At 41.0% G+C, this 24,778-nt stretch overlaps 1 protein-coding gene across 2 annotated transcripts; it reads right to left on the bottom strand.

Annotated features, from left to right (window-relative positions):
• Window positions 1-836: 836 nt before the first annotated feature.
• On the bottom strand, window positions 837-23,632 carry styk1.S (serine/threonine/tyrosine kinase 1 S homeolog). Of its 2 annotated transcripts, none has more exons than XM_018227330.2 (10): window positions 23,276-23,632; window positions 9,156-9,254; window positions 8,826-8,957; window positions 7,515-7,754; window positions 7,133-7,314; window positions 6,403-6,486; window positions 5,514-5,722; window positions 4,246-4,286; window positions 2,990-3,086; window positions 837-2,471 (listed from the first exon to the last, which is right to left on the bottom strand). In XM_018227330.2, exons 2-10 carry the CDS (start codon window positions 9,223-9,225, stop codon window positions 2,267-2,269), a joined length of 1,260 nt encoding a protein of 419 aa, XP_018082819.1. In that variant the 5' UTR covers window positions 9,226-9,254; window positions 23,276-23,632; the 3' UTR covers window positions 837-2,266. The 2 variants fall into 2 exon arrangements, with proteins under 2 accessions (XP_018082819.1, XP_041426803.1); XM_041570869.1 differs by lacking the exon at window positions 23,276-23,632 and adding an exon at window positions 11,185-12,594.
• Between the last annotated feature and the right edge of the window lie 1,146 nt (window positions 23,633-24,778).

Below are 24,778 nucleotides of genomic sequence, written 5' to 3'. Positions count from 1 at the left end.
TGAACTGTATCCATAGATCCGAAAAGATTTAGGGCATGCAGGGTGCCCTAGAAAATGATTCATGTGGAGCCTGGTAACCTCTAGTTAACTCCACCAGTTGGACAAGCTATAAAAGTGAATCATTCTTCTTCTCTCTCCTTCTGACATAGAATTATCATCCTATTTAGTCCAAGGCCAAGGATCTGACCTGCCTTTCAAATTACCATAGGATCTGGGCCCCAGCTCTAGTGGGCACCAGTCAAGGACAATTCCCATCAGTCTTTCTTACTTCTGAAATAGACTTATATATAACACATATTACATTTAGCACTATGTAATTTTTGTGAGGATGGGCTGTCAATGTCAGGTTCTGTGGTTGGCTGAGACCTGATCTAATACTAATGCTTAGTTCTGGGATCTTACTTAGTATAATGTGGATTGCAGACACAGAGATTATAACCCTAAAACAAAGTAATTCCTAACAAAATAATATTTTTCCATCTCCTAGTGTGTTGGTTTCTTTTGCCTTAACAACATCATAAGATGTTCCATTTTCTTGGCCAAAATGAAAGGCTGGTGGTGCTGTTGTTTAAAAACTGCTAATGTCTTGAAAGCTAAAAAAAAACAGTGAATATAAAATGCCAAAAAATTGGTTTTGAGGATTTGTATTTTCTTTAAGCTTGTGCTATGAAGTTGAACTTTAAAGAACCTCAGAGCATTCTAAACACCATCAATCCTTCCTTCATCTCTTCCATATAATCTAGAGGGAATACTTGCAATATATATGGGTGAAAGCAATATAATGAGAGAACAAAATCAGAATATACATTGCATACAATAAACAAGAGAACATCAACTGAAAACATAAAATATTTATTAAATATATAATATTTATAAGGTGCACATGGCATTGTCAACCCGTATCGATTCGGCATGATGCTGAAATTAACACCAACCTGAGGTCTTCAAACTATTATTGCTCAGGGGGTGCAGGCTAACAACACTAAAAACATACTTCGTATTGGGTGCTAGAAAGGAGCAGCAAATGTGTCTTATAACATTGTATAGATTTGGAGTTTGAGAATGGACACACATTTTTATGCAAGATTTGTGGAGCAATTACAGCTCTTCTGATGCTTAGTCATACTGATTTAATCCTCCTACACCTTAAGAGCACTGGAAATTGAAATACCAAGATGGCTTTCAAAGAATTAAGTGCTAACAGTGCCGGTCAAGAAGGACTCCCTTCAATGAGTCTGTGTCTACAGCATGGCATGTCTGGTTTTAAATGGGGCACCTCTAGATGTCCTACCTACATTGATCTAGCAGAGATGTCAATCTGCTCCATGACATTAGGGTGATAATGATTCACTCCAGGTATTTATGACAATGTTTACAAATTGCAAGGCAGGATGTAAAGTGCAAACAATGAAGGCAAATGGCCATTTTTTTTCACTTTTGCACCCTGCCCTGCACTTTACACCCTGGGCACAAAGACCTGTATCCCCACAGCAACCTCATTGTTTCCTGCATTTGCCAACTAAGCATCCCCACGCTCAGCCCCTACTTGCCCCATAATTAGCATTTTGTGTTGTGGTGTCTACCGCACCCCAAATATTTCATCTGAGTGTAGCATTACCTCGACAAATGAACAAAAAGGAGTGTGATCTTGCACTTGAGCCTGGGGTATACACACAACCCCTTTCATATTATCATTTAATAAGACATTTGGGGCCTTAGATAATGTGTGAAGACTGGGACCCTTTTCTCCTGCAATCATACAGGGCAGAAGGGAATTTTTTTTAAAAAGATACTGTAGTCAAAAAATTATTTAACTGTAAACTGAACTCTCACAAATGTAAAGACACAAAGAACATTAACAGAAGGCAACAGGTCCATAAACATATGGCTCAGACTCCATGATACAAGGGCCACTCGGCACAACACACATATTAAAATATCCTCATTCACAGTCGGAAGGACCCTCTCTGCAATTCTCCCATGGGTTTGTATGGAAATCCATTGCCCCTTTACCACCTTAAGTTCAGCACATTAAACGGATGTCTTTAAAGGCTTTTTGTTGTTATATAATGTATATATATACATTACCCCAATATGTTTACAAAGGTAATCCAACAGAATCACTGTAACTGAATCCATTTACATCCTTTGCATAAAATTCATTCTGTACAAGAGTCTTCCACTGTGTATTTTTAGGTCTAACAGTTCCTCTTTATCTACTGCCCCTGTAGGACAATCAGACTCAGTGGACTTGGATGTGCTTCTGTTAAAGCACAGTGTAATCATTCTCAATTCTCATGAATTCTGTCCCAGCGACACCAGCGTAGAGCTCAGGCACCACCAGCTCTGGCACTTGCAGGACGGTCTTGTCATTCGAACCCTTCTTTCCAGCTTCTAGGCGCTTGCGCAATTCTGGCAGTGATGGCCTTTCAGGTGCCTTCCAAAGCCAACATGTCTTCATGATATTGTACCTATGAGAAGAAAATATTATAAAACCCTGCAATGTTGTAACATCATCAGTGATCTTTTTCCCAATTTACTAGCTCTGAAAGACTTTCTGTAAACTCAGGGGAGGAACCTATAACTACCATAGAGATAGGAGATAGGATAGGAGATGGAATAAGTATAAACAAAGAAATACACAGCTTCTGAAAAACATGATGCTATCAGACTTTTACCTTCCTTAGTGATGGGTTTAAGGTTAGGGGTAGGGTGAACATGCCTTCATGTAAGGATGAGTTTGGGGTCTTTGATGGGATAGCTCTTGGAAGGGATCAGTATTGTTGACCCCACCAGAAAGGATGAGGCAAAGAAGGCCCAATCATGAGAGCATATGACATTTTATAAGTGGAAAATATATGTAGAAATAGATGAAAACATGTCCATTGCCAGCTACAGTATCCCACTTTCCTCTAAAATCAACAGAATAGAAACCTTTTGAAGCTATGGGCTAATCAAATTAGACAACACATGACTACTCGATCCTTACATAGCTGGTTTGCAGGTGGAAGGCCTCTTCATAATGTTTCCTCTCTGTAAGTGCTGTAGGATGTCATTTGGGGGAATTTCAGGATAAGGAGGGGCCCCTGAAATATAAAAAAGAAATTGAGAGCTGAAGGGTGCAATGGTTCCAGGGATCAACATACCAGGAACTTGCAATTGCTCTATTGAAACAGTGGGGTTTTATTATTTACGTGACTGTATTCTCATGTATGTTGGGTGTCAGATGAATGATCCAATATATCTTATAGGGGGGCTTCCTTTCCTAGCAGATGAATTAGAGCTCACTCAAATAACTAATTCCAGTACAAACGCAATCTAACAAAATAACTGCCTTTTGCACAAATCCTGCATATAGAGAGACATGATATCTGGTGATTTTAATAGAGTGAGCTCTAATACATCTTCTAGGCAAAAGGAGCCCCCCTATAAGATATATTGGATCTAACTGTCAATGTATATCTGACACCCAACTCCTGAATGAAGACAGAATGTAGAGAAACCGATGCTGAGAGAGGATTAGTAAAAATAAACTTCATTATTTCAGAAACGATACATCATTTTTAATTGATTGTATTTAGAAACTTTCTTATTTCAGTATGATGAAGCTTATATTAAATTTTCATTTTCCTCGATAGTTCCCCTTTAAATTATGAAGATTATTGAAATTATTGAAAGATCCGTTATCTTAAAAAAACCCTAGGCCCTGCCCTAGATGCCAGATTCCTACTATTGGTAGGAGCATTAATGGGTGAAAGTAAATAGCATCAATGCACAATTGTGCATCCATCCTAGCACTTTGCAATTGTACAGGTATCGGATCCCTTATCCGGAAACCCGAAAGCTGCAAATTACGGAAAGGCTGTCTCCCATAGACTCCATTTTATTCAATTAATCCAGATTTTTAAAAACGATTTCCTTTTTCTCTGCAATAATAAAACAGTAGCTTGTACTTGATTCCAAGTAAGATATAATTAATCCTTATTGGAAGCAAAATCAGCCTATTGGGTTTATTTAATCTTGACATGATTTTCTAGTAGACTTAAGGTATGAAGATTCAAATTAAGGAAAAATCTGTTATCTGGAAAACCCCATTCTGGATAACAGGTGCCAAACCTGTATTCTGAATGAGCCCTAAAATGTATTTAAATATTTTAACCTGGCAAAAAAAACAAAAACACAAAACAAAATCTTGTTATAGGAAGAATGGGTGTATGCTCAGCAAAAACATAAATATAACCTTACCCAATGTTATCATTTCATAAAGAAGAATTCCAAATGACCACCTGAAATAAATGGAAACAACAGGTGATTATCTCATGCTGATTACATTTTTAAGGGTAAATTTATCCTATATGGGCAAATGACAAAAAAAAACAACACACAAAATAAACACCCTATAAGGTAAGTAGCAATAAAGGACCTGGAATGGGTAATACATGAGATAGTTAGGCAACCCTATTGTTGTTGCTTAAATATGTAGATAAATACAGAGCAATTAATATAGGTGTATAGGAATGTAGTAATTATGAATGTAGTAATTTCCAATCCAATACAACTTGTCATGTCCTGTCTGGTATTTCATTATTTTAAATTGAAGCAATGTAATAGTTTGGCATCTGCTCCCCACATTATCATATGACTTAATATATTAATATATATTAAGACTTACTAATAATATATTCTTCTATACAAATAGGGGCACATTTACTTAGCTCGAGTGAAGGATTAGAAGGAAAACACTTTTTTTTTTGGCTACTTCGACCATCGAATTGGCTACTTCGACCTTCGACTATGAGTTCGACTTTGAATCGAACGATTCAAACTAAAAATCGTTTGACTATTCGACCATTCGACCATTCGATAGTCGAAGTACTGTCTCTTTAAAAAAAAACTTCGACCACCTACTTCGCCACCTAAAACCTACCGAGCACCAATGTTAGCCTATGGGGAAGGTCCCCATAGGCTTTCCTAGCAATTTCTGATCGAAGAAAAACGTTCAATCAATGGATTAAAATCCTTAGAATCTTTCGAATCCAAGCATTTAATCGTTCATTCGAACGATTTTTCCTTCGATCGTTCGAACAAACGAATTGCGGTAAATCCTTCAACTTCGATATTCGAAGTCGAAGGATTTAACTTCGATGGTCGAATATCAAGGGTTAATTAACCCTCGATATTCGACCCATAGTAAATGTGCCCCGTAGGATTAATGTAGATTTTGAAATTTTTTTTTGCACTGCAAATCTCTGACTTGGAATTTTTAGCTGCTACTTGGTTGCTAGGGCTACTATGTATCCTAGCAACCAGGTAGCAGTTTGGAAGTCAAGAGGGAAAATTAATAGAAGTGGGCTATACTAATAAGATTTAAAATGGAAAAAAGAATTAATAATGGTAATATAATTAATATAAGTTTCCAGGGATACAATCAATAGGATAATTAATGATGCCCCAAACAGAACTAACAAGGACCCTGTTCCCTATCTGGATAATTGCTGCAAAATCAAACGTACACATCGGATTTGGCAGAGACGGGCAAGCGAAGGAGCCGCTCAGGAGCCATCCACTTCAGGGGAGCAGGACGTCTAGAGGGGAAGATTTCAGTCTGTCTCATCTCACAAGCTCCACCCAGTCCAATAAGTTTAGCGGTTAAGTTACGATGAATGAGAATGTTCCGTGCTGCTATATCCCCATGGAACAGTTTGCGTTGCTGCAGGAATTCCTGAAAACCATGGAGGAGGCAAGGTTTTAATATAGGTAGTGACTTCTACAATCGCTTGGTCACATTAACGATTGCAATAGACGTTACAAATTACATTCATTTCAATACACACGTGTACAGCGGAATCGTCAGATATACAGGTAGAAACAATAGAATTCTACCAGTATCTGACGATTCAGCACTAACAATGTACGATGTTTGGGTGCCTTCAAAGTCGCCCGATCAAAATTTTCCGGCCAACCCAATCGACGAGCCGACTGAAATCCAAGTCTTTTGCCAGTATTAGTTGGTTTGTCTATGACTGCCTTAAGGTTATGTATTCTCTGCCAAAATAATCCATACACCCAATAAAACGGTTGTATTGTCTTCCTTTTAGAGGCAGCTGCCACGCAACCCTTTCTTTGGCTGGTGCAACTCATGGCTCAACTATATGGTCACCTTTTGTACTTCAACTTTGGCCAAAGACTAGAGATATGGAATACATCAATATGAACATCCCCGATGAAGTCAAAGACGATTTGGCAAAATCACTACATAAAAAATATTGACATTAACGTGATGCCATACCACAAAGGGAACATGGGCCTGATGTCAGTTGATTCCATAAAGTCTGTTCCATGTGTACATAACTATTAACTACAGGATGTAGAGGGGGACAGGGAACCTGGGTTTACACTTACTAGTGCTGAAAGGACCTGAAGAGCTATACTGTAAACTTGACACTCGGTGAGATCATAGAGAATTCCGTCCATAGACATGACGTCCTGTGACAACATAAATGAACACGTGTTAATTAAAGTGCAATTCCTTAATTCAGCCTCTCCCTCAAAAGTGGGCACGTTGACTTGGCAAATGGTCATACCCAATGTCAATAATTAATTAGGAAAAGGAAGGAAGTCAGTTGTGTGTGAAGCACAAGCCAACTAAGGAAAAAATAAAAGTAGCATCTCCATACAGGGATGTCTTGCAGTCCTGCAATTTGCACCTTGCATGTAATTGTACACAATTATTCAGAGCAAGTTGGACTGGCTCATTTACAAAAGTGCAATGTGCAAAGTGCTACAAATGGTGTAGATCACTATTAGTTTGTTTTCCCCATCTTACAGTGGGTTTTTCTTTTCTAAATAGTGCACATAAATGCATGCAATCATGTGCACAGGCACTTCTGGCGTCTTTGCTGCCTGAGATGACCTTTCGGATGCCGCCCCCCAAAGCGCGCTGAGGGGGGGGGGGCGCTTCACTAATGAGCACTGAGAAAAGCACTTTTTTTCCATTAACTTTGCAGCTATGTTTGCTTTTGTATTCTATGTTAAAAAAAGTAACTGAGCCTTGAAGTATTTTTTCTTATTGTGCTGCACATTTCAGCTCTCCCTAATCACCTATCCCCACTTCTTTACTTCTACTTCTTACCCGACGGCAGTCCCAGAGAAACTGCAATAGAGACCCCGGTTCAATGCTCTCTAGTAACATGCAGAAAGGCTTCTCGTTAGGGCAGCACCCCAGCAGCTCCACAATGTTTGGGTGCTGACCTAACCATCCTTGAAATGACACCCTCTGCAGAAAATCACGGACCTCTTGTGCTCCACCTGAACCTGAGAGGAATCAAAGACAAATGGGACACGGCTTAGAAAAAATGTAACATTGCACAGAAAGAAAAAAAGAAGGAAAGAGAATGATTAAAAGGGAATTGTGACCATTAGATTGTAAGCTCTAAGACATAGGGATATACACATAACGTGTCTATATATCCAAGGTAGATACAGAACCAGGTAGATCTTATTATTTTACTTACTTCGAAGACGTTTAATGACAACATCTCTCTCTTTCCCACCCATGGGGTCATTCAGCTGTGTCCTGTAGATGGGCCCAAACCGCCCTTCTCCGGACAGCTGCAGTGGTTGCCGTATTCTGCTCCTGGGTATCTCGAAAGCTTGCAATGAGGGATCTCTGGTTCTTAGCACTTGATCCATGGACAGTTCTTCCAGAGAGATTGCATGGTTAATGTAACCCGTGCTTGGCTTTCTCTGCACGTCTGTAGGAAGAGTTGCAACATTATTGTTCAATGTACATTTGCAATTATACATACAATTGCATGTGCTGTGTATCAAGGTAAAGGAACTTTCAGTGCAATGGAAAACCAGGCCTTATGGGGATCCAATGTCTCAAGCTACCTAACCCATAGCGCTATCTATTGTTTAAACTACTGTACAACCTAAAAGCATTTGGCTAGGAGTTGGACTTTAACAACAGGCTGAATATTGAGTCTGTTATTGTCCCCATTTAGCCTTCCAACCTATTGGCTCCATCTTGTACATGTACCCATGGCAAATAAGCTCTACAGAATAGAAGACACAATATAATAATATATCTGATGCCATTGATCATTAAGTTGCAAACCATTCACTGGACCATAGTTGTATTTAAAAATTATTATTTGAATGGATTAAATACAGGTACGGGATCCGTTATCCAGAAATCTGTTATCCGTATTACGGATGTCTCCCATCGACTCCATTTTATCCAAATAATCCAAATGTTTTAAAATGATTACCGTTTTCTCTTTAATAATAAAACCGTACCTTGTACTTGATCCAAACTAAAATATAATTAATCCTTATTGGAAGCAGAACCAGCCTATTAGGTTTGATTAATGTTTAAATGATTTTCTAGCAGATTTAAGGTATGAAGATCCAAATAACGTAAAGATCCTTTTTCCAGAAAGCACCAGGCCCCAAACATTCTGGATAACAGGTCCCATACCATATAAGTATATACTGCAATATTAATAAAAGATTAGAAAGTAATTAGTTCTATAATTATATATATTTATATATATAATTATAGTTATATAACTGCATATAATTATATTAGTATAATAACTGATGCTCCAGTGTCCTCCTGGTCTAGTAACCCATAGCAACCATCAGATATTTACCGCACACCCATATATTTTAATTGATTATGCAAATTTCATGTCTGTCTTGGTAAATAACCAGGTAGATACATTGACGGATCTGTTCATCTGCTATTAAAGTTTGTCTTTTTAATAATGCAAGCCCATTGCATAGCATAAGTCACACCTGTACAGAAGGACAAAGGTTACCTTGTCTCTGGTCATCTTCATCTGGTTTCCGTCGTCTATACCGGAGCCATAAAATGATGACAAGGAGGATAATGGAGACGCCAACAAGAAATACTGGAACCACAATTACCTCATACTGGTAAGTTCGAACAACTGTAAGGAGATATAACATGGTTGTTACTGGGCAAAAGGGAAGACAAGGGGGGAATTCTAGATGGTTTACATGAACATGGAGACATCTGGCACAAGTATAAAGGTTAAGGCCTTTTATTAAACACAGAGCACGGCTTTTCTATGGCTTGAAGAACAACACTGAGTAAAATAAAGCACAATAAAGTCTTTTATACTTACTGCACAGTTGATCAGTGCTGGCACAGCCTAGGAGGGTCCGTGCAGGGAGTCGGGTGCGTTGGTCATCCATTGCTGACCCCTTAAGACATTAGTTGAAACCTGTAAAAAACCAATGCAATGAAAGGTGCTTGGAAATTACTTTGCCACGCCTTCATATACAAACTAACAATCAGGGGCGTAACTACAGAGGAAGCAGACCCTGCGGCTGCAGGAGGGCCCCAGGAGGTATATGGGCTCCATGAGGCCCTAATTCGTATGCAATTTTAATAAATGTTGGTAAAACAGGTCAACCTCAAGACACTTTGGGGGCCTGAAAAATAATATGCTGTGGGGCACAGTGATATCTACTTATGCCACTGCGTCCACCATCTTGCTTCCCCCAAATGACCCGCCTCTGAATTCTTGCTCCCCCACACATCTTGCATCTCAACACCAATTAGCACTGAGGTAGAATCACCATCTTCTTACCCAAACAACAGGGACCACCATATATATTGATTGTATTGCTTAGAAGACATATACAATGCCTTTTGAATGTCCATAGGCTGCTTCCCTACAGGACTCCACTATCTGCAAAGCAGGCATCAACACTATTTCTTTTACCCTAAAGGAGAAGCCCGTTAAATTGGTTACGCCATTCAGAGTGGGCAGGGATTTGGATTCTGGACACTGCTTTAGTATAATGGATGTGAAATGGGTTGATAAGGGATGTGGACATTGGGGCCCCATTCTACTTGTTGCCTGATCTTCTTCCCAGGGTCCAAGGTGACCGTTAATAACTGAGGCCCATGTAAGGGCGAGGGCCTTGATAACTTATGTATGGAGCCGTGTGATTTTTTTATGGTTGCCCTGGAAAAGTGAAACAAGAAGGGGGTGTTGCACCCCCCTAGCAAATTTGCTTGTCCACGAAAGAAGACATCTATGGTACCACTACTGTAATCAAATCTCCCTGTCCTTTATTTCTTTTATTCTGATATTCTTATGACTATTTGGTCATTACATATTTTTATTGAAAATGAGTTAAAAAAAAAATAATGAGGATGAAATGCCAAGTCAGGTGGTATTACCACCGGGCACTGTGCAGATATTTCATTTATTTAGGTGACCTACCCCTTTAAGAAGAAGTTCAATTTATAGTTTTCTTTGTGATGTGGCCCAGGTTTGGCAAACACTGGAAAATGAGATATCGACTGACGTGGAACAGCTGGGAAAGTATATGGACCGGCCCAAACGGCTGTTTATATTCTTCTCTTGATTATGACAAATGGAAATGTTTTACTAAAAGTTCATGGGTGTGACCTGTACCCAGAGTTACTGTGCTGAGATTTGGAACACAATTCCATAAATACTGTAAATAAAGGTCTATAAGCGTGGGTGGAGGGATTGGCATAGAAAATTTAGGAGCCCGGTTCCTGTTACAAGACAAACAGCTCATGTGTCTCCTGCTGGATCAGTCAAGGTATCTTGCGGCCACGGGAAGAAAAGAACAGACAATTCCTTTCTCTGCTTTAGTTCAGCCTTTTATGTTTTATTCACAAGCCATCAGGAGTCAATGAGCCTTCTGACTGCAGATTAGTTTTCACTCGGCACTGGCAGATCTGACCTACAAAACTGCCAGTAATATCCAGGCTGGGCCCATGTGACACAGGGCTCAGTGTTATTGTCTTTCTTTTGACACCGCCTCTCTGTAATTAACATCTATGGCCCTGTTTCCTAATCTTGAGTTTCCAGATCCCAGCATTCTTTATCCCAAGAATACATGTTGATGGATCATCTGGGGGCCCAAAGTTAAGAAACAGGAATGTATGGGAATACTCATAAAGCAGCATATTTAAATTTTTTCCAAAAAAAAAGCAAATATGGTATAAAATTAAAATGCATCTAGACTTGGTTCTGTTTTTTTTTGCTGATTACCAGCACTTTTGCAGGATTCGAAAACAGCCAATATTAGAGTAATATTGTTCACAAGGTGGAGATGTACCTAACATAATTGTTGCCAATGTGTTAAACTACAAACAGTTATACATACACCTTGATGCAGATCCTGTGGGATCCCATGGTTATTGGATCAGCCTGCACATCACTAGTAGGAGCCCTTATGTATTTTGCCAGTCGGTCTGAACCCTGAAAGTCGAGGGATTTTAGAACGCAGGACAACTGAAAATGACAAGTGTGCTCATGATTGATGACGTTTTAATTGTTCTCAAATTTGAATTAATATTAATTAAGGTTCAAATTATGGATTAGTTCAGTTCTTTTTTTTAGAATTCAGTTGAATCCAAAAATTATGGATATGGTTAATTTCTATCTTAAACGAAAGCAGAACTTCTTCTTTGTTCCACATGTAAAAGCTTTGAGAGTGCTGATTATTCAGCCAGATAATGTTCATGTAAATCATCTGGAGGGCCCCTACATGAACCAATAAGCTGACAGCTCAATCCAAAGGGGCCACATTGGTCACAGGTCATTAGCCTGTGTATGATCAGTTTTATGCCTCTCTCTTCATTTCCTAAACAAGTTCAGACTGTAGGTTATATTTAGCCTTCCTTTCCCCTGCCCGGCTGAAAATCCAGCTCACGTTGATACCAGTAATTGTGCTTTGAGCCTAATGACAGTAGCATTCTATTAGTCTCGGGTGACAAAGCTATTTGCTAAACTCATGGCACATTAAACAAGCCTAGAACATTCCCCGTTTTCTGGATGATGGACATAACACATTAGCAGAAATGGGGGGGGGAGAAAAAATGGATTGCCCAGACCTTAATGGCTATCCATCTGGGCAATGTGTACTTGTCTTCTCAAGTGTGTGTTTGGGTGCGTCTCTAGGAGCAACATGAGTCCTTCCAACAGCAATACAAAGAGCAAAGCCCATTATTGTGTGTTAGCAGATGAGTGTCAGATATGGTCACAGCAAAGCATGGCCTTTATACTAAACTAGAAAGAAAAATGATGGGGCTGTCAATGATTCAGACACATGTATCTTCAGAAATTCCAGCAGCAATTGTTTTCACTGCCCAGAGACTGAAATCCAAGATATAGTGCAGCTGTGGTTAAGGGATTCATTTGAACAGTGTATGCAATCAATAATACTAAGTCTCATGTATGTAGGCAACCACATTGTGCAAAAAGCAAACACAGACACCCATTTTCCATTTTCCACACATGTTACCATTTTTCACAGATTCCATTGTAGTAGCAGCCATCCCTTAAGTAGCGTGCACCAAAACTTGTGTGTTAAGCTGGCCATAGACTCAAACGGCATGGCTATATCGGGGGTATTCCGAACGTTCGGTCGTATGGTCGAACGATCGAATTACATTACGCCAAGGGGCTCTGACAGGTTGGTCGGGTAAAAACCAAACCTTCCCGATCGATATCATGGCCAGATATCGATCGGGAAGACCCGTCGGAAGCCCCCATACACGGGCAGATAAGCTGTCAAATTGGTCTAAATGACCGATATCAGCAGCTTTATCTGCCCATGTATGGCCACCTTTATTTAACATTAGGAACACAAGTTAGATAAACAGCATGTTTCTCATTGCGTCAATAGTGGCATAAAACATGTCATTCCCTAGCGGCAAAGCAGATTCATGTTAGGCAGTATGCTATGGGAACCCTGAAACCCTTCCATAAGCAAAGTGTTATTTCCAGGTCTCCTTTACTTCTAGGCACCCTCTACTTCTCACTTGTACGCACCTGCACCCTGACATACATTGGGTACACATGTATAGGTTCCTTTGTGAATAGCTTTCAGGCATGTGCAGAATTACCAAATGTATACTCATCCAGAAAAACAGTTCTTGCGCTGCATTCTGAACCTGTGCTCAACTGTCCGAATGCTGTGGGTGAAATTTCACAATCAAAGATGGTAATGGGCAAGTTTGGAGAATCTTTTTGTTTTACTGGGTTATTTGACATGCACTCACACCCACACTCACACACCCATGGGTTTATCTTGGCTTTCCCCTGGAATGCTGCCTGCAATCACAAAGCATGTACAGTTGCTGCAATGGTTTCTAAATCAGAACCCACAGACGGGTAGCACTTGTGTCCAATGCAGGTTATTTAGTTATTTCCAAGTCCTCCATCAGAAACCTGCTCTGGGTTCCTGTTCCAGTGTAATTTGACACAGTGAGCAATACTTCATATTAGTTTTCCGAGCCCTAGATATGTACAACCACTCAGGGCCACCATCAGAGGGGCACAGGGGGTACAACTGTACTGGACCCGGGCCTGAAGGGGGGCCCGGCTGTGCTGCACTTTTCGAAAGTTTGACAGCCGTGGCGACCTTCCGAAGTCCCTAACTGCCGAAAATCTGAACAGCCCCAAAATGGCATAAAGACCCAAAGTCACGAAAACAGACAAAATTGAAGTCCTGAAGTGTCAAAAAGACCTGAAGTCACGAATATTTTTTAAAAAATATTCTTTGGGGCCCCAATTTATAGGGGGGCCCTGGTCACTAATTATTTTTTTAACTTGTAGGGGGGGGCCCGACAACCAATTTTTGAAAAAAACTTTTATGGGGGCCCTGGCACCACAGTTTTTTTAACTTATAAGCGGGCCCTGACCATCAATAGCTTTTTATAACTTATGTGTGTTGGGGGGTTATATTTTTTAGCGCTGGTGTCTGTGTGGTCTTTTAAATGTGGTGTGGAGTGGGCGGAATCTGGGCGGGGCTTGGAGTGGGCGGGGATTGGAGTGGGCCCTGCCCCACTGATATACCCCACTCAAAACATAAAGCAGGCTGCACTCCGGTTGAAAGAAAGGGCGGTTCATTTTAACAGGTCACCGACAAGCATCGCCTATGCTCAGGCCCGGACTGGCAATCTGTGGGTTCTGGCGAATGCTATAAGGTGCCATAGAAAGTCAGTATTTAGTGGGCTGGTGGGAGCTGTTTTGGCCTTTGTGTGGGCTGATTGGGCCTCTGTGTACCTGAAATGCCAGGGCCTATTTTAATTCTCAGTCCGGACCTGCCTATGGCCCCATTAATATACTACCTGTTACGCCTCCATGGCTGCCCTGCTTATACCATTCACATAAAAGTAATAAAATAGTGATGGAATTCCTGTGCTGGAATATTTTGTGCTTGCTGTCATAACTAGCTATGAAATAAAACATTATATAACTATAATTATTATTTATATGCATTCCAGTGTAATTATGCCTCTATACAAAGCCCAGGAAATAAAGATCACACACACACACGTGGCTCAGGATTGCTTGCCTTGGCCAGGGCCTCTCTCCAGGTTCTCTATAGGGATTACCCCTGCCCAAATAATTTTTATGGCAGCCCTCTTGCACTCTTTTCAGAGCTGGAGTTAGAGAATAAACCCCTTGCAAAACAATGTAGTAGCACCTCACGTAAAAGGACAAATATAGAAATTATTAATAATACAGAAAATACAGAAATAACAGATGTCTAGGTTGCTATGGGATACTAGGTCAGGTGCAAACTTGTAACTTTTGTTATGTTACTGATGGGTTCAGGGAAAACAACCCTTACTAGACTACCCTAAACTAAATCCTGCTCCTACTTGTCCATATAAATACAGTTGTGCACAGACAGTAGTTTGTGAATACAGTAGCAACGTTTTTGGCCAGGTTTCACCGCAAAAAAAAGTGCCCATAGACTCCAATGAATGAAAAAAATTGTCACCCATAGACTTCAATGAATTTGCCGAATTTTTTACCATTTTGAGAGTTTTCGGTGAAGCGAAACTGGTCAGATTCACCCATCACTATTTGTGAACAAAGTGAGCTACATTATGCCCTCGTGCAAAAAGTACTTAACTTTCTAGAGCAAATCGTGTCTAGAATTAGATTATCTGTTCCCTTTAATAAGGATATGGTGCGACTGATGTTTTTTACATGGTGAGAGTTTTATCTGTTTACATTAGGGAGGAAGAGCTGGCAGAATATTTAAAAAATAAAAACATACTGTAGTTGCGGTCAATACTCGCTCAACAAACAGACAGAAAAACTGATCGGACGAGGATAAAGTCAATAAAATATGAGGCATATGGCATTTGCTTGAGGTTTTTAAAAGAGCAAGGTTTACAATTATTCAAACACTTTCTAGATGTAATAGCTGAATGTGCCAGGCCCAGTACCATCACATAAACTCAAAGTAAATGAAGCAGGAGCTGAAATAGATTTGTGGGCAAAATTCAGGGAGAATGTAGGGTACAGTGAGCATATGAGAGAGAATCCTGGGCAGGAATCCCTGTTACACTCCTAAAATTCCCATCTTAATGCAATACTCTAGTCTATAGAAGTGGTTGTTGAACCTTTACAGATATAGGAAACCAATTATGTATCAAAAGTATCCAGGGCACCAAATCATCCCATGTCTCACCATATTTGCTCTTCAAGGTGGGCTTTCAGATGTATCTAGGACAGCAAATAGGCCAAAAGCTCATCCTAACAAGCCTGTAGGCCCTATCTCTGCCAAGGAGCCAAGCCCCAGAAGGATGGGCTATTCCCAAAGTTTAGGAACAACTACCCCATAGCAGACACTGGATTTTAAAGTTCAGCCAAGGTAGTTGCTAATCATATCCAAACTACAGACATCGTATGAAGTCAAATGTCTTATCAAGCAAATGGGTCTTAGGGCAGAGACACACGTTCAGATTAGGGGAGATTTAGGGAAATCGCCTCTTCTTCGGGGGTGACTAATCTCCCCGAACTGCCTCCCGCCGGCTAGAATGTAAATCGCCGGCGGGATTGGATTTGGAGAGATTCTTTTTCCGAAGTCCCCCGAAGTTTCCTCATTAGTCGCTGGGAGACTAATCTCCCCAAATCTTTGTGTGTGTCTCTGCCCTTAAGAAAGTTCCCACCTCTACAGACAGTCCTACAATATATTGTATATTCAGCAATCAAATACCAGCCATGCAAGAGGTGCAATGTGTATGGATAGAAACATTTTTGTTCTATACATTCTACCACTTGCAATGTCGCCTCCAGAAAAGAATCCATGTTGCTATACTCAACAAGTATATTTCTCTCTTGGGTCTCCATACCTGTACAGCTATTAAAGTCGTTTCTTACATATATTAAAATCCCTATTCCAGAGACAAGTAACAATAAAAACTAAAAAATGTGTTCTTCGCACCTTCCATCAGCTGTATGGGTCAATAGCCAGGGGGTTACTATTGGAATAGGGACCCAAAAAAATTCCCATACAAAACATTGACATCATCAAAATGACAGTTTTAAAACTGGCAGTGTTACAAATCCCAACAAGTGATTGGATGGTGGATTTGCAGAAAGAATGATGTAGGTGCCCCATATTCACCATGATTCCCATTTTGTATATTTGGGTGAGATCCAAGTTAACTCTGGCTAAGGCTAGGGTCAGGCAGGGCCGATTCTGCAGGCCGATTTCAGCCCCCGACTACTAGCAGAATCTCCTTCTCTCTTTGGGGCAGATTTACTAACGTCCGTATTTTTGCTTCATAAATCTTTGTCATACTTCGCGCAACTACTTCATGACAACTACGTATTCATCAAAATGCGAACCTTTGTCTCGGCAAATGAACGCTGTCCACTGAAAATTCGCCAGCTAGAAAGTTTCTTAGCGTATTTTGTCTAGCGCTACTTTCTTCCTAGCGAAACTTCGTTAACATACTTACGCTTATGTCAATTTAAGTACGGCGGCTACATAAAAGTCATATGTATGTATTTATTAGTGATGTTGGTGAAATTGCTGGAAGTGGACATTATTGAACTATTAAAAATATCCAAGGAAGCAAAATCAAGACAAAAGAGATCCTCTATTGTTCTAGACATGAGCCCACCCTAAAACAAATGTGGTATGAGCTTTAAATGATAACTGTAAATAACCTATATTTAACAGTTACAACTTGTAAACGTAATCCCACATTCATTTATTAAAAAATACCAGCTTTTTTTCTGTTTTTATGACTTTTTTGGAGTACAGGAAATAATGTCACTGACATAATAATGTTGAGGATGTACAGTAGCTTCATCTTATAAATTTGCCAGCCAGAACCTGAAGAAATAGACTTTAGCGAAAAGGGTAACGTATAGAAAAGTTTACACAGATTAATGATCGTTCACCTGGACGACAATTCACCTGGCGAACGAAGCATAACTTCTCTTGCGCTGAGCTTTTTTGCTAGTGTATAGTCTTACTCTTATAATCTTACTTACTAGTTGCCTTTTAGTAAATAGGCTGTGTTGCAGCGAATTGTCATTTAGGCGGATTTTTGACAAAAAAAACTCAATTCGTCCTTTAGTAAATGTGCCCCTTTGTGTCCGGAAGCCATTCTCGCGTTGCCGAAATTCGTAGAGTGTGTTTGCATCCAATAAGCTATTGTTACACATGGCGGATACTGTGCAAGTGTTTTTACAGAAAATTGTTGGGGTCTCTGCCCTAATAGAAATAAAGAAGCCCAAACACTTATTATTATTATTATTATTAACATGTATTTATATAGCTCCAACATATTGCGTAGCACTGTATATACAGCTGTAATCTTTGCATGTTGGTTGTCTGTGCATATTTGGCTCTTGATATTAGGAACAAGCTGGTTGTCAGCATTCCTGGGAGTGTTTTCTATTGGAAAAGCACTCATACGTGCTCTTGTGTATTTTCATTTGAAGTCATTGTAAGTAATAGAAGGTGATTAGGGGTATTTCTATACCAATGGTTATTTGTAGGTGCCTTGTGCCAATACTCTAGGCCAAGGGTCCCCAACCAGTAGCTCGTGAGTAACATGTTGCTCTCCAACCGCTTGGATGTTGCTCCAAGTGGCCTCAAGGCAGGTGCTTATTTTTGAATTCCAGTATTGGAGGCAAGTTTTGGTTGTATAAAAACCAGGTGTACTGCCAAACAGAGTCTCAATGTAGGTTGACAATCCACATAGGGGCTACTAAATGTCCAATCACAGCATTTATTTGGCACCCCAAGAACATTTTTCATGCTAGTGTTGCTCCCCAACTCCTTTTACTTCTGAATGTTGCTCACTGGGTTCACAAGGTTGGGGATCCCTGCTCTAGGCCAAGGGTCCCCAACCACCGGGCCGCGGCCCAGGAGCGGGCCGCGGACACTCCCAGACTGGGCCGCCGAGCCCAGTGCGAAAAAATGCAACGCGCCGAATTGGACGCTGGTGCGCCCCGAATTGGATGCTGGCACGCCAAAATTGGATGCTGGCGCTGATCCCTGCCGACCCCCGCAGACCCCTCCCCTGACCCCATCCCGCCGACCCCGTCCCCACCGACCCCGTCCCCCGCCGACCCTTGCTGACCCCTGCCGACCTCTCCCCCGACCCCTGCCGACCCCTCCCCGACCCCTGCCGACCCCTGCCGACCCCACCCCGACCCCGCCAACCCTGCCAACCCCATCCCCGACCCCACCACCCGGTCCTCGAAAAAAAAAATTTGGCACCGGCCCCCGGTCCAAAAAAGGTTGGGGACCCCTGCTCTAGGCCTTTGTTATATTAATTGCACCTTGTCAGTGTAGCCTGCCTGATTAACAGCTAAGCCATTGAGCCTCAGTCCCTCATATGATAAGGCACAGACACACCCTAACCCCTATGGCCATTAGCTAACATACCGTCACACAGACACTCCTAGTCACCTGCAATAATATTGCACAACACTGGGGGAAATGAGAAATCATAAAGAAATATTCTCTTCCAGCCATTTAAAATTTCATAGACATCAAATTGCTTCTATTTCCCAAAGGCAGAAACACTTTTATAGAAAGGTTAAAAAAGCGCAACCAGATCCGTCTTTGCCTAGGAGCAACAGTAAAATTCTTCATTTAACTTCTCAATTTCAAGAACAATGTTTAATGCTTTATTTTCCCAAGCTCTGATTCTGCCTCTTCCAATTTATTTGCATAGTGAGACTCTATCAACTTTTGATCTTGACAGTCGCAGACAGACAGATGCATTAGTTGCCCTTTCTCTGCACAAAATTCCTGTGACGGGGTGGTAGGTTTTAATCCTTGACTTGCACTCTGTCAAGAGACTAGTGTAGGTATATAGCCAAAGTAATATAATTGCTTCTATAGTATGGGTTATCAGACTTTGGCCCTTGGAGTCAATAGTGGTTGCAGACCAACAAAATGTGGAAGACTGAAAAACGTGACACTTGAAAAAGAGCTCCTATTCAACACATGTAGGGGTACATTTATCAAGGGTCGAAGTGACCAAGAATCATGCCCTACACTCTAGTGATATGCGGACCGGCCTGATACCCGAGGGACCTGGGTTCAGGCCGACCTCGCTGCTCCTCTTGCAGGTCTTGACCTTAGACTGCCAGCTTTTGACTTCTGGCTTCCTGTTTTATAGACTCTCGTCTGCCACACCCCTTTTGTGACATCATTGGCGGGTCGGGTCAGAGCGGGTAAATAAATGGAATAGGGAAGTCGGGTGCAGTCGGGTCCGGGTCATCACTACTATGCTCCTATCAGCTTTCTAATGTACCTGCACCCAGATCCACTGCGTTGGCCCAGGTGAGGATTTAGAAGATGAAATGCACAAGTATGCATTTTGCCATTGAAACCTGCACATCAGAAAGATGTTAGGAGCTCAGGGGCTGAGGATTTTCCTGATGTGGCAATACCTTAAAGGTGGCCATACACGTTACAATAACAAACTTTCCTGCATTTGTGCTCTCTACTGACATTTAGAGCTAAATGGTCAGATATACAAGAAGAAACAAAAAATCCTACCTGTATCTGACTATTCATCATTAACTTTAGCTGATGTTTGGGGGCCTTCGAAGTCCCCAATAAAAATGTACCACCTTGAGCGATCAATAAGTCTTTTGCCGATATCAGTGTATGCCCACCTTTAGAGGCAACTTTACAACATGGGTTGCACCAGTGTATCAGCCAATCAGACATTTGCTTTTGTCATCTTACTTCTTATACACGTAAGCTGGCCATAGACAAGCTGATTGTAGCCTTATATCTGATGATCGATCAGATGTCTCAATATTCCGACCTGCCACTAACCATTCAGATTAAATAAAGTAGTAAAAGTACAAATCAGATGATGTTCTGGCCTATGGGTAGGAAAGTTATGTCTGACAGATAGAAGTGACAGTCACCCATTGATATGGTCAGACAGGCAATAGATGCAGAGATATTATCATTACCCGACAGAAATCTCCTAACCTGTCCAATTGACTAAACAAACAATCGCCATAGTACGAAAAATCTCGGGACGATCCATACACAGTCCGCAAATCGTACGAACCTTCAATTCATACAACTTTATCTTTCCGTCTATGGCCATCAAGAATACTTAGGGGGCCGATTCATCAAGCTCGAGTGAAGGATTTGAAGTAAAAAAACTTCGAATTTCGAAGTGTTTTTTGGGCTACTTCAACCATCGAATGGGCTACTTCGACCTTCGACTACGACTACGACTTCGAATCGAAGGATTCGAACTAAAAATCGTTCGACTATTCGACCATTCGATAGTCGAAGTACTGTCTCTTTAAAAAAAACTTTGACCCCCTAGTTCGGCAGCTAAAAGCTACCGAAGTCAATGTTAGCCTATGGGGAAGGTCCCCATAGGCTTGCCTAAGTTTTTTTGATCGAAGGATATTCCTTCGATCGTTGGATTAAAATCCTTCGAATCGTTCGATTCGAAGGATTTAATCGTTCGATCGAAGGAATAATCCTTCGATCGTACGATCGTAGCATTTGCGCTAAATCCTTCGACTTCGATATTCGAAGTCGAAGGATTTCAATTCCTAGTCGAATATCGAGGGTTAATTAACCCTCGATATTCGACCCTTGATACATCTGCCCCTAAGTGACTGTCTGTGTGCTATCGCTGGTCCAGCTTACCGCCAGTGTTAGTGAATGAATGTGATTTAGGGATCCGTGAGACATCTGTAACATGAGTATATTCAGTTATTATTCGTGTTTTCAGTACTCACTGCTAAATGATTAATAAAGACATTAAATAAACCCTGGCCTATTAAAGAAGTTGTATAACAGGAAACAGCAACATTCCTGCTGTAAATTCCTCTCCAGGCACATTCTAAAATAAACTCTATGGCAAAACCAGCTACTGCACGTACCTTATTCACAGCCACACAGCAGTTTAAAAGGTCTTTGTGGGACTTCAGAGTTTATTACTGGTACCAGTAGACTCATGACCATCATTAAGCAGCAGAAAGTCCCTTGGTGTTATAGGATCCATAGCAGTGTCTCCCCTACTTCATTATTATTATTATTAAACAACTGGGGTGGGCGTCACTGACATTGTAATGCTAATTGAGCACAAACGTTTCAGTCGACTACAGGTATGGGATCTGTTATCCAGAAAAACGGTATCCAGAAAGCACCGAATTACAGAAAGGCCATATCCTATAGACTTTTTTTTATCCCAAAATTTTTAAAAATGATTTTCTGTTTCTTTGTAATAATAAACCGGTACCTTGTACTTGGACCAAACTTAGATATAATTAATCCTTATTGGAAGCAAAACCAGCCTATTGGGTTTATTTAATGTTTACTTGATTTTCTAGTAGACAGGGGCAAATTCACAAAGTTGCGCCAGCGATAGCTTCGCCACACTCCACCGCATTTCGCCATGTGTAGTTTCGCCAGCGCTATGCAAATTCACTAAAATGCGAAGTTGCGCTCAGGGAGGTGAACAGTAGCGAAGTTGCGCTAGCGTTAATTCGTCAAGCAAAGCGAAGTTACGCTAGCGATGCCTAATTTGCATACGGTGCCAAGTTAAAGTACAATGGACGTATGTGTAGCACGAGATACATTACACTACACAAGTTGGGAAAATAAATAAAATAAAATAGAGTTGTTATATTGCCCTATACATGTGCCCACTGTATAGTTTCGCTGCCATATGTTAGGAAATGTAGGGGGGGAAGGAGGGTACCCCCAAAAAAATGTCCGATCTTTTTCAGCCTATCACCCTTAAAAAAGGAAAAGACGCCAGCGTTTTTTGGGACTTAGAAAAAAATTTCAACTTTTTTTGAAGCAAGCCCTAACTCTATTGCACTTCGCCTGGCGTAAGGGTGCGAAGTAGCGCTAGAGTAGGTCCACTTCGCTAGCGAATTTACGCCAGCGCCCGTTAGTAAATTGGCGAAGTAACGAAATGACGTCACGCTGGCGAATTTGCGCTACCGCTAGCCACTTTGCGCTTTAGTGAATTTGCCCCTTAAGGTACAAAGATACAGAAAGATTCCTGAATCCGTAAAACCCCAGGTCCCGAGCATTCTGGATAACAGGTCTCATACCAGTATAAAAATATACAATAACTAAATGCTTACAGTAGCTCATTCCTAAAGAAAATCAGTGCAACTTGTTCCTTGAAGGAAGGGGGCTCCATGTGCACAAGACGTGTTTGCGTGCACATATACACTCTTCAGTCGTGCGTAATTCCATGGCATAGGGCATAGGGCTAGTCTAGATGTGCCAGAATTGGTACATGGGTGTTGCGTTTGGTGTTTTTATGGGGGTCAAATGTTGCACCTTTTGATCATTACTTAGTGCAGGAGTGCCCATACTTTACTAGTGCGAGGTCTACTTTTTAGTAATGTTGTCCCATTATGATCTACATCCATAAAAACATTGTTAGCAGCCATGGAAAATATTACTTAAACACTTATTCATGGGTAGATGTATATTGCTATATTTAACAAAAAACTATTTCTTATGTAACCTTAACATAATACATATCTGAATGAAAAGCATGAAACAAGCTGTTTGTTGACAGTGTCCTGAGATCTACTGATCATCTACTGGTAGATCCCATTCTACCTTTTGGGCACCCCTGACTCCCCTGATTATACCCCAATGAAACGCCGTATCCTGGCAGAGAAGAGTCACACAGGGAAACTGGATTTTATTTCTTTTGTACTTCTGTCTCTCGCTAAGTGAACCTGTTGTCTTGCCACTGACTATACCTTTTATGTTCTGTCTCAGATGTTTAACTCTCCTTACTGTTTATAAAGCTTTACCTTTACCAGAGTCCCACATGTATGACCCTAATCACAGGATTTTCAGCTCACCTTTTACTCTGTGTGTGTGTGCGGCATCTCTGCTTACTCTAACACTCTGAGATTCCCTTGTCCCTGCTCTGTATGTATCTATCACTCCTCCTTACCTCCATGCAGTGGCAGCCTTTCACAGGTTCTCATTATCCTCTTTTCCCACGGTTTTCTTCACAATTTGGCCCAAATAAAAGGTATCACTCTGTTAGCGGTGGCATGTTCTTTGCTGCTCTTGAACAGGCTTTTCAGTTAGACAGGAAGGTCCCAGGATACACGTCTGTGATCAGATTTCCACTGACTTCACACCTGTCCGACGGGTCTTTCTGGCTCTGGTGTGTGTCAGTCCCCACCCCTGCTCTGTGTGCTGGGCAGGCATCTTTATTGTGGCAAACAGGTGCAGCTGCAAGGCAACTAAGTGTTCTAGCCCTTTAGGGGACAACAGTTCAGGCAGTGAAACAAGTCCTTTCTAGGGGGGGGGGGAACAAATTGCAGCCCACCAGACAAAGAAACTATGAGGAAACTGACAGCTATTCAAAGGGATCGCCAAATTTTCCCATAATCCAGATCTCTATGCCTTTAATCGACTAAAAAGTAATTTAAATATGAAAAAAAAACCTATTGCATTGTTTTGCCTCCAATAAGGATTGCTAGCTGGGGTAAAGTACAGTGTACAGATTTATTATTACAGAGAAATGTGAATAATTTGATTAAAATGGAGTCTATGGTAGATGACCTTCCTGTAAATTGGAGCTTTCCGGTTTTTGGATTCCGCATATGCCTGTTTGCCATTCTCATATAGTATGTGCATGTAGTTAACAATTCATATACACTTGGCAGCAGGGTAGGACTGGCAATCTGTGGGTTCTGGCAAATGCTAGAGGGGCTGCTATAAGGTCCCTTAGAAAGTCAGTATTTAGTGGGCTGCTGGGAGCTGTTTGGGCTTCTATGTGGGCTGATTGGGCCTCTGTGTACCTGAAATGCCAGGGCCTATGCTAATTCTCAGTCCGGACCTGCTTGGCAGTCACAAAATATATGGTCCCTGTCCCTGCACATTACTGTTACAATGACTTCACAATTGTTTCCTTGTGAATTGACTTTTATCATTGGCTCATACACTGGCCGGGTGTACTGTAACATTCAACATATAAATAGCTCAGTAAAACTCATGCATGATACATGTTTATAATAAAGGGAATAAGGTGCCATTATAAGATGACTTAGTATATCTGGGAAATCCCAGCAGACAGGAAATTTACAGCAAACAGGAAAAATAAATAATTGTGCCATTATTATAAGTGAGAAGTGTGCTAAAGGGATACTGTCATGGGAAAAAAAAATTTTCAAAATGAATCAGTGAATAGTGCTGGTCCAGCAGAATTCTGCACTGAAATCCATTTCTCAAAAGAGCAAACAGATTTTTTTATATTCAATTTTGAAATCTGACATGGGGCTAGACATTTTGTCAATTTCCCAGCTGCCCCTGGTCATGTGACTTGTGCCTGCACTTTAGGAGAGAAATGCTTTCTGGCAGGCTGCTGTTTTTCCTTCTCAATGTAACTGAATGTGTCTCAGTGGGACATGGGTTTTTACTATTGAGTGTTGTTCTTAGATCTACC

The sequence above is a fragment of the Xenopus laevis genome, chromosome 7S, assembly GCF_017654675.1.
Source record: "Xenopus laevis strain J_2021 chromosome 7S, Xenopus_laevis_v10.1, whole genome shotgun sequence".
In the NCBI taxonomy this organism is placed as follows: domain Eukaryota; kingdom Metazoa; phylum Chordata; class Amphibia; order Anura; family Pipidae; genus Xenopus; species Xenopus laevis.
This window is presented reverse-complemented; position numbering and strand designations above follow the sequence as displayed.